This window comes from Branchiostoma floridae, chromosome 12 (genome assembly GCF_000003815.2).
Source record: "Branchiostoma floridae strain S238N-H82 chromosome 12, Bfl_VNyyK, whole genome shotgun sequence".
NCBI lineage: Eukaryota > Metazoa > Chordata > Leptocardii > Amphioxiformes > Branchiostomatidae > Branchiostoma > Branchiostoma floridae.
The window spans coordinates 3,967,294-3,977,448 of record NC_049990.1 but is presented as its reverse complement, the minus strand read 5'-3'; the positions used below and the strand labels follow the sequence as shown (position 1 = coordinate 3,977,448).

The 10,155-nt window shown below is 41.9% G+C and overlaps 2 protein-coding genes across 2 annotated transcripts; both read right to left on the bottom strand.

The window, feature by feature from the left end:
* Positions 1 to 523: 523 nt before the first annotated feature.
* Positions 524 to 3,125, bottom strand: LOC118428230 (galactosylceramide sulfotransferase-like). The gene is made up of 2 exons (XM_035838238.1): positions 2,660 to 3,125; positions 524 to 2,054 (listed from the first exon to the last, which is right to left on the bottom strand). The coding sequence occupies exons 1-2, from the start codon at positions 2,839 to 2,841 to the stop codon at positions 1,010 to 1,012; spliced, it is 1,227 nt and encodes a 408-aa protein (XP_035694131.1). The 5' UTR covers positions 2,842 to 3,125; the 3' UTR covers positions 524 to 1,009.
* A 1,609-nt stretch (positions 3,126 to 4,734) lies between these two features.
* On the bottom strand, positions 4,735 to 9,875 carry LOC118428185 (galactose-3-O-sulfotransferase 2-like). The gene is made up of 4 exons (XM_035838176.1): positions 9,073 to 9,875; positions 7,781 to 7,838; positions 6,197 to 6,468; positions 4,735 to 5,637 (listed from the first exon to the last, which is right to left on the bottom strand). The coding sequence occupies exons 1-4, from the start codon at positions 9,372 to 9,374 to the stop codon at positions 4,884 to 4,886; spliced, it is 1,386 nt and encodes a 461-aa protein (XP_035694069.1). The 5' UTR covers positions 9,375 to 9,875; the 3' UTR covers positions 4,735 to 4,883.
* Positions 9,876 to 10,155: the final 280 nt, after the last annotated feature.

The window sequence follows — 10,155 nt, the reverse complement described above, 5'->3', positions numbered from 1 at the left end:
TACAGATCACCGTGACAAGATGATTGCATGGAGGTGTGTAAAAGGGTAAAGGTTTATTACTGATCAATGATCATTGATTATCTGATCTTTTTGATCAGTGACGCGCGTGAAAAGTGTAGTAACGAAGGCTTCCAGGAAGATGTGTCAGAGGAGGTAAGATGTTAAAGTGAATTCTGTCTATTTAGAGCACGTTGGAGATTGAGCAATTGCCCAGTGTTGAAAAGCATTTGTAGCATCTATGTGCTTTAGATGGGCGTCTTGTCAGTTCAGTCAATGGTGCTAGAGTCATACTGAAGGGTAGTATCAGTAGTGATAAGCACTTGTCTACCCTTGTCACTACTACTATCTAGAACAAAGACGGTAACAGCTTTGCAATGTGTCATAGAAGACTTCTACACACTACGTGATTTACGAAATGTTGTGATAATCTTATCCGCTTTTGTACTGTGAAAAGTGGTGTAACGTATTTTGGATGATAACACTCGGTTTGTACGAAGAAAAAAACAAAACAATAATCAGTATATATTGTGTACATAAACTTTCTCTTGATGTTTCTCGATGTTCAATGATAGCAACGATAGAAATGGAATATGAAATAAAACAGGTATGGAATAGATCTTTGAGGTACGTACTGTTATCATTTAAATGAAAAAAAACTATCTATACAGCAATACAAGAGAGACATCATAAGGCAAACTGAGAAAACAGTTGGGCTGCACATTGCTTACAAACAAAAAACAACCTCACAGCGACGGCGTTTGAGAATATCGTACTACCATAACTTTCAGCCTAGTACAGCCTTGTGAGTTTGATCCACTCCCAACAGTCGAAACGACAATGGGGATTTTGAGATCGGACCAAAGCTGGCTAGCCCTAGGCGAGTACTGACATGCACTGGGCGATTCCGTTGCATTTTGCACGTGAGCCTACAGGTAGGACGGTGGCAAACTGTCCGATGAGTCGCTTTTTTTGTCAATACCTGATGGCCCATAACCGCTGAGTAATAATATCATCCTTCCGCCTTTCCGAAACGTTTAATTAACCTTCTGCGAATAATCATGTCCCAATTGTGTCTCAGCCAGGTAAGGACTGTACAAGTGTGCCCAGAAATGACGATAGGTTCGTTCCATTTTGACGCGGGAATGGTAACGTTTTGTCCCTTTTCTTTCCGTCCGTGACAGAAAACAAAGATATCGTCCAGAACCTTCTGGAAGTGACCGAGTTCCTCGAAAAAATCCCGCCCTTCGAGTTGAATCTGTCGCCACAAGGAGCGATTGAAATGGTCGTAGAGCTCGTGGTCTACAGGACTCGACGCCCTGTACCGCGCTTTCATTTCGTCCGTAATCGGAACGGTTGTGTTCCCCTTTCGTTCTCGTTGCTTCTTGCCCAAATAGTAGATGATGTCGTTCATGGACCAACACATCTTCCTCTTCAGCAGAACTAAGGAATGGTTGAGATGTTCCAGTATCAGTATCATAGAGAACTGTTTATCCACCTTGCTGACAAACTCGGTTGCCGAGTCCAGCGAGTTGTATCCTAAGTCCTTAGCCATGCAGTTTTTCACACACCTTCCAGCGTAACATCTGCTCTGACGTCCAACAAACGCCTTGTCCCATCCACTAGGGTCCTGTAGATACGTCATGACAGGCGGTTGTCCATCGGGGCGCTTTTCAGTCATGTTCGTGAAGTATTGCCACATGTTGAAGTAGTCAAAAACAGAGTTGAGTCTGGCGATGGGGTTTCGCAAGATGGCGACGAATCTGACCTCCGGATGCATGAAGCGGTCGAAGACGGTCTTGTTGAAGGTGAAGTGATGGGCGAAGACGTTCCACTTGGGATCTCCCGGAAGCTGCAAGACGTTGTGTTCCTGGATGACTGCCCCACAGCCGATGATGGGACGATCCCCGCGGCTCGGGAGGGCTGGGATCAGGTCGTGCTGATGAGCGTAGCGGAGGAAGAAGGACTGGAGAGTGGAGGAGCCGCACTTGTACACCTTGATGAACGCCACGTTATCGTGAGGAGTGCAGGCAATGCTGGCGTTGGCAGCTGTAGACCTTGGGAAAGATACAAAAAAGTTGGATTTAGATAGATAGATAGATCTTTGTGTAATGTCCAATTAGTGTTGGGCAAATAAAGTAATCCCTGCAATTGGATTGAAAAAAAATAGTTTCGGACGTTTCTAGTAACACTCGTAGGATCTCGGAACCCTTCTTTAGCGTTAAGAAATTAACTGTCAGAACAAGGTGGACATTCACGTATGTAAAGGGACAATTCCTCATTAAGGCACTGCCTAATCGTTACATTAAAGTTAAACTATCTACATTCGACCCAAAGCTGTTACTCCGTTGACAATTTATCATTTTGGTAACTGTCTGAATAACTAAGTTCTTAATTCACAACTAAGAATTGAAGCAGCCAAGAGAAGCTGCAGTTCAGTGTGAAGTAGGACCACCAAGGTTATTGGTGGTCATCGAAGCACCGGCTGTCGTAACTCCATGGATGTTAAGATACATTATCTGTAGCCTTGTTATTCTAGACTATTCATATTTGTTTACCACTATTGAGGACATTCATCACTTCTTCAATATCTTCAAACTTAATCTTCTTAATCTAAAGTAATCTGAAATGAAATAGTATGACCTAATTTCGATGGCCTTACCTTGTGGACAGGTCGCGTCCCTGGAGATGGGTCATGGACAGCCCATTTCTTCCTTGTCGTAACCCGCGCCAAATTGTTCCCGATTCCAGTCCGACAAACTGCAGGACAATACATGCCATAACAGATAGCACGGTCAGCCCCAAGAGGTATGTTTTGATACTCCTGAGGCCTCCTACTTCCATGTTGAATGGACAACCCCCAAAGACCGGGTCCTGTTGTCTTCATATGCCGATTTCAAATCTTGATTTCGTGAATCTGTCAAAATTCTGACCTGCTGTGGCAATCATGTACTGGTTTGCCATAGTAGCGATTCTTATTCACGCGTAGAGTGCTCGGTATACATGTGGATTTGGTAAACGTAAAAGAATAAACCATGTGGCCCTGATTGCCTCCAAACACGAATACACCTGCATATATTATGCGTAACCTCGGTTATCTCTCCTTTGAACTTTCAACTCTGACCTTAGGCACTGTGACCTTCAAAATATCAAAATTCATTGTAGTTTCAAATTTTACTTTCACGAATATAGCAAAATATACAAAAAGAAGGAAACACAAGCATTTTATACTAGTAATCGTCTTTTATATTAAAAATACTGTCCAGAAACGTGAACTATTTTAATGACTGACCTGGATGTAATCAGCTGTACGATCGCCTGTGTCGAACCGGTTCGGTTAGATCAAACTATACAGACTACAAATATTAGGTCAGACAAAAAAGTGGGGAGGGGGGCAAATAATGGCACAACTATACAGCGTCGTGAAGACCCTGCACTTTTCTTTATAAAAAGAGCTCCATGCGTACCTTTTCTTGCCACTCTTTCTGGAACATTACGGGGTGTGATACCAGTGTCTTTCGTATAATTGAAAACACCAAGGAATAAAAACGCCCAATTCTGAAAGGCTACAAATTATCCCATAACAACATGATATAGCATACATCACCTGTCAACAGATACTGTGATGTTGAGACTTATCGTATTGTATATTTACATGATATAAACTGTATCTCTGTCTGACTCTTGCTTTTTTTCCTCATAACGTCAATGAAAAGCGGCCAACAGGTCAATTTGACCTTCTCATGTATAAGCAAAAATAAACGTCATACATGCATTACAAAACTTAATTTTATTCGTTAGCTGCGAACAAGGTTAGATATAGATATTGGTTAACGAACGAGTGGAATTTAAGAGGTTATTCACATTTGTCCTTACCACAAGGTTACGAGTCGAACCTTGCTGTAAATGATATGACCTCGCAAGTGTGTAATAACCTGCCTCGTGTTCATATACCGACTGAAAGGTTACCATTGACGCTCGCGGCATTGCGTGATAAGAAGGTAAACCGGCCCGGAGGTCAAGAGGTCACCAATCACGTCATGGCTTCTGATACATGCGTACTAAACGGGCAGAATGTAACGCTTTAGATATTTGTTTCAATCGAAGAACGACGTCTATGTCTACTAGAGTTTATGGCGTTTTTCTAGGGAGTACGTATGAAGTAATTGTATGACATTAAGCAGTGCATAATGCTAACGTTAGGTTGAGTGCTTCACATGCTTGAGAGGGTTTGGTTGGGTGTGATTGGAGCTGTAAATAAAAGTGTTTTTATTTTTATACTAAACGGGCAGAATGTAACACTTCTAATAATTTCTGCTTCATACCAAGAACGTCTATGTCTACTAGAGTTTATGGCGTTTTTCTAGGGAGTACATATGGAGTAATTGTATGACATTAAGCAGTGCATAATGCTAACGTTAGGTTGAGTGCTTCACATGCTTGAGCGGGTTTGGTTGGGTGTGATTGGAGCTGTAAATAAAAGTGTTTTGGTCGTGTGCACTGGGGCGTGAATCGTACTGGCTATTGGAAAACCTTCCTGGTCTATTTCTGGAGTCTTATATGTATGGGGACTACCTCACCATTTTAATTTGGAAAATGTACAATAATGAATGTATTAAATCTGTTTTAGCAACAGTGATGATGAACCAATCATAGTTAGCAAAACCTCTTAACTAAATATGTAGTATTCAAACAATATAATGCCTCGAACAACACAATGCCTCGATTGTACGTAGATTAACAGTATGACATTTTGTATTCAATTTTCATACATTTGACATTTTGTAAACAACCTACCATATGCAAATGCAGCACTCTAATTTAAGCATGTGTATAAACTGCTAAGTTGTGAAATAGGATTTACTATTAAATCAAATTGTACTAGTTTAGTGTTCTTTAATGTCACCCCAACGGTCTTGAAAGCTTTTCTTCGATTCTACCTTCCCGTAGTGAATCTGCTGCATGCCTCTAATGTTCTCATCCCACGATAACCGGTTAAACCGAAGCTTCGTACAGAAATTCCAGGTTAGATAGATCTCCTTGCTAAAGTCCGTCGCTGGCACGATCTTGAATTGACCGTCGTCTTCCTGGCAGCGCTCGTTCACAATCTTCAAGATCCGTTCGAATTCCGAGACCTCCTGCAGAAAGTCACGACCCTCCAAGCCGATCTGCCGCCAGAGGGAGGCGTTAAAGTGTTCGTACAGGTAGTAGTCGATCCGGCTGGACTTCTTGAACTTGGCGACCATCTTCTCGGTGAAATGTTCCTTCTCTTCGTAGTTGGTCATGTCGTCTTCGTCCGCGACCCAGTAGAGGATGTCCTCCATCTGCCAGCACATTCTCCTCTTCAGCAGGACCAGCGAGTGGTTGATGTGCTCCAGGATGAGGATGAGGGAGAAATCCCTCCCGATCTTGTGGATGAAGGTGTCGATGGCCTGTCCGTCCAGCTCGCCAGGTGGCAGCCCTAAGTCCTTGGCCATGCAGTCCTGGACGCATGCGTCATGCTCGAAGCACGTGGCGGGGTGACTGAACTTGTTGTCCCAGTGGGCGGGGTCTCGGAGGTACATCATCAGGCCGGTGTCGTTCTCCTTCCCCTCCAGACCCGGGAAGTACTGCTCCAGCCGGAGGGCGTAAAACACGGACCTGGGGTCAAGGGTTTTCAAGGATTGAAAATGACTTCATCGGATTTCGTAGTGACGCCTCCATTGAATGATATTTAATTTAGAAACGTAAAGGTTAAAAGCATTACAACTGACGGGTACAATGTTGCAGATTTCATATCTTTGAGAAATTTAGATCGATGTCCTCTAGATAGCAATACTATTTCACAATGTCCCATCTGTCCCTTTCACACAATTACTAAATTTATATATCATATCTTCTGCAAAACTTGAATAAAATATGTCCATGTATACACAGACTGTTCCTTTTCTCTAGTCTACAACCAGGGAAGTCATATGGCAACTTGGTCTACTTTCCACCAGACGGCAATCGCGCTGCGCTCCCACTGCAACCTAAGCGGATGTGTGTAACCTTAAATTTCATATTGGGCATATACAAAATGTAAATTTGTGACTGAAACGGCTACAAAACTCATAAAGCGTAAAATCGTCTCTTCTTTACAATTTGTTGAGCAATCTGTCAGATTTTAGGTCACAGAGAGAGCGCGGCGAGAGCGGGGTCCTTGGGTATAATTACTGACCTGAGGCGGTTGATGGGCTTTCTGAGAATGCCCACGAACTGAGTGTCCGGGTGCATGAAGCGGTCGAAGTTGGTCCTGTTGTAGGTGCTGTGGTGGGCGAAGATGTTCCACTTCACCCCCTCCGACAGCTCCATGACGTCACTGTCCTTGATGACGCTCCTGCACCCGACCCACGGCGACTCGGGCATGCGCGGAAGGCCGACGACCAGGTCGTGACCGTAGGCGTACCGCAGGAAGATGTTCTGTACGGTGGAGGACCCGCACCTGTGCACCTAGACAATATTTATTATCTCATTATTCTTTATTTCAGGCACTACAGGCCCATAACAATACATACAATTAAAAACCGGGAGACATATATATACATATAAATACAGAATGGGTAAGACCGGATGGTGTTAAAGGTATGTACAAAATGAAAGCATTAGCGCTTGTAGACCAGATCAACATAGTGTTGCCAGTAGTTACAGAAAGTGAACATGTCGGAATGAATTGTAAGCTTGATGATACCATTGATAATTCGTAAATAGTTCCATCAGGTTGGTAGATCAATCGAACAAAGTCTTCTTCGTTTCACAACCTTCTATTAATTCTTCCGTACACGTTTCGGCGACAATCTGTAGTCTTCATCATTACAGAATGTCGTCTTCATCGGTACATTCTGTACTGATGAAGGTGACAAATAGTCGCCGAAACGTCTACAGAAGAATTAAAGAAGGTTGTGAAACGAAGAAGACTTTGTTCGACAATATGATAATGATGTTATTGTCTTTTGCTAATCGATCGATTGACATTATATGTGTGATTCATTGTATTGGATAATATGATAATATGTTTAATAATGTTATTGATTTATGCTAATCGACTGATTGACATTATAAGTGTAATTCATTGTATTGTATGATATGATATGTTTAATGATGTTACTGATTCATGCTAATCGACTGATCGACATTATATGTGTGATTCATTGTATTGAATAATATGATAATATGTTTAATGATGTTATTCTGTATCTGTATCTATATAGCCGGTATAACCGCCCTTCGGCGTAACACACCAGCTTCGCAGGCACGCGGTGCGGCAGCAGCTGGTTATATTACACTGAACGATTCGTCACACCTAACTTCTGCACATCTATCTGCAAGCGTTCTTTAAAACTATCCAGAGAAGAGGCCCCTACTGTGCTTGGTGATAACAAGTTCCACTCTACGATAGTTCTGGGAAAATACGAATGTTATTGATTCATGCTAATCGTTTGATTGACATTATATGTGTGATTCATTGCATTGTATAATGATATGTTTATTGCAAGTTCATGCCCTAAGGCTAATTGCAGGTTCTAACAACACATATAATAAGGAAAGTACAAAAGTGCTAAGGAACTACATCCAATGACTATGTTGTACTACATTAGTGATGTGTATTGATTTATGCTAAACGACTGATTGACATTATATGTGTAATTTATTGTAATGTATTTTATTGGATTGTATGTAGAGGACTCAAGAAAGAATAGTTTGATGTATTGAACTAATGGAGATTCCTAATAAATAAACAAACAAAATAAACAAACAAACGAACCTTGATGAAGGCAATGTTGTGGTGGGGCTTGCACCGGTCAATGTGGTCAATTTCAGGTCTGGAGATAGAGAGGGACACAACATTAGTCATCGTCATCATCATCGGTCGACGTGATCACACATGTTCGCACATGTTTACACACGACGGGGTTATACCGCCCCTTACGGGGTGACATACCCTTTTGCTGGCTAATTACAAGACGGGGATGCGCCAGGTCTCCCGTCCATTGAAGTATGCTGTCAGCTGTATGTTGTCTTAATTCCAAAAATAAGTTCCAGACCAATCTGCTAGGGCCCAAACCTACACAATTTCGTCAATACATCACACTGCCACCCAGATATAAAGACCATAGCAGAAGATAAAAAAAACTGAAGTTCTGCTGCAGTACCAAGGTCACTTACCAGGGGGAGGGTTCAAAAATCGACCTTGACCTTTATCTTCGCAGCCCCTATCCACTTACTAAATATCATTACAATCCATCCAAAGGTTCCCAAGTTATGTCAACCACAAATATCCGAAAACACACACATACAGAGAGATCTGAGGAAAGAAACTCAGGATCATTATCAGTACTAGAATAAGATCTGACATTTGAATCATGAAAACTTCAAAATAAATTTCCAAGTAGTCTTGAAATTGTTTTTTTTTCTGACAAAGGCTAGGCTTTACACTAGGCTAAACACGGAGTCAAAACAAGCAAACAAACAGATTGACAAACAAACAAACAAACAAATACTACTTATTAACCCCGATGTGAATGCAATCTAATTCTTGAGTGATGAACATTTCAAAATGAAATTCTAGATAGTCTAGCAATAGCGATTTTTTAAAAAGAAATGCACAGCATTAATTTTCATTCACACTCGGCTTAACACGCAGCCATAACAAGCAAAGAAACAGACAAACAAACAAATAATACTACTAATCCCGTAGTGAACACAATGTAACTCTTGAGTGATCAAAATTTCAAGATAAAATTCCAGGTAGTCTAACAATAACGAATTGTTTTGCAGAAAAACACAACAATTTTCATTCATAATCACACTCGGCTAAGCACAGAGTCATAACAAGCAAACAAACAGATAAACAAACAATCAAGCAAACAACAAACAAATACTACTAACCCCGATGTGAATACAATCTAACTCTTGAGTGATGAACATTTCAAAAATAAATTCTAGGTAGTCTTGCAATTGCGAATCTTTTCTACAGAGAAACGTAGCATTAAACGTAAGAAAGAAACAAACAGATAGACAAAGAAACAAACAAACAAACAAACAAATACTACTAACCCCGTAGTGGGATGATTAGTTGTGAACTCCATCGTGCTGTTGTCCCTATCCGACTCTTCCCACTCGAACGGTGGCTGAATCTCGTAGTCAGCCTCGTCCCTGTGGTGGTGATGTTTGTGGGACCTAATCACGGATTCGCTATCAAGATGGTGGGCAGTCTTGCCACGACTTCGGCTCGGTGTTCCCTTCTTCTCCACCGGCCGGTTGAAGGTTGTGTAGGTGAAGAACCCGACCACGGCCAGGAGAATGATCCCAAGAGTTCGCTTCGGACTCTTCATGATGATATCTGTGGAGTTTCGCATGGAATTGTCGCCCCAAGACCGCTGTCTTGCGCTATCGCATTTCTTTCAGTCGTCTACGTGTGGTGGTAATTGTTGTCCCTGAGGACTGACTTGATGGGCAGGTTTTTTTCGTAGTCTCTACCAGGCTCCGGTTTTGCCGAATAGTAATACAGTAGAAGCCGCTTAATTGCACGACCTGTTTGCCAGTGAATTTCGTGCAATTATCCAACTGGTGCAAAAAGGCGAAGTTATATAGCTGGACAGCACCGGTTTGGGATTATGAGGTTCCGTGCAGTTAGCAGAAGTGTGCGTTTAAATCCGTTGTGCAACTAAATTAACTGGCTTCTTCTCTAGTGGACTACGGCCAAGTTAGGAAAAAAAAGTAATATTAGGAGTTAATTAGCCTAGGAGTGGACTGACTGGCGATAAACTGAGATCCCATGACAACTTATTTGTCCCTATTTGGCCAAATTTTTCCCTTTTGTCATCCAGCTGACACGTCTGCTAGGAGACTAGGTTGTTTTGGGGGGAGACGGGTTTTGTGAACTGCCGCGTCACAGATTCATTGTTGGACAGGTAATTACCCCCAGATTTCATACCTGATTACGTCATGCGTCATGGGATGAAAGGTCAAAGCACCAACCCGTAGAACCAGTCCTGTCCGGCGTTTTCGCAAGAAAGAGAGGCTTTTTGAAAACCCTTAAGAGAACAACGCCACCTATCGTCAATCAACAACATTGCAAACATATACTTATGTATTCATGCGTAGTACAAAACGTACATATACAAGTAGTATACACGT

Coding starts and splice junctions, on each gene's coding strand:
- LOC118428230 (XM_035838238.1), bottom strand. CDS start 2,841: ATGGAAGTAGGAGGCCTCAGGAGTATCAAAACATACCTCTTGGGGCTG. Junction 2,055..2,659: donor GGACGCGACCTGTCCACAAG/GTAAGGCCATCG, acceptor ATCTTTCCCAAG/GTCTACAGCTGCCAACGCCA.
- LOC118428185 (XM_035838176.1), bottom strand. CDS start 9,374: ATGCGAAACTCCACAGATATCATCATGAAGAGTCCGAAGCGAACTCTT. Junction 7,839..9,072: donor ACTAATCATCCCACTACGGG/GTTAGTAGTATT, acceptor CTCTATCTCCAG/ACCTGAAATTGACCACATTG. Junction 5,638..6,196: donor AAGCCCATCAACCGCCTCAG/GTCAGTAATTAT, acceptor CCTTGACCCCAG/GTCCGTGTTTTACGCCCTCC.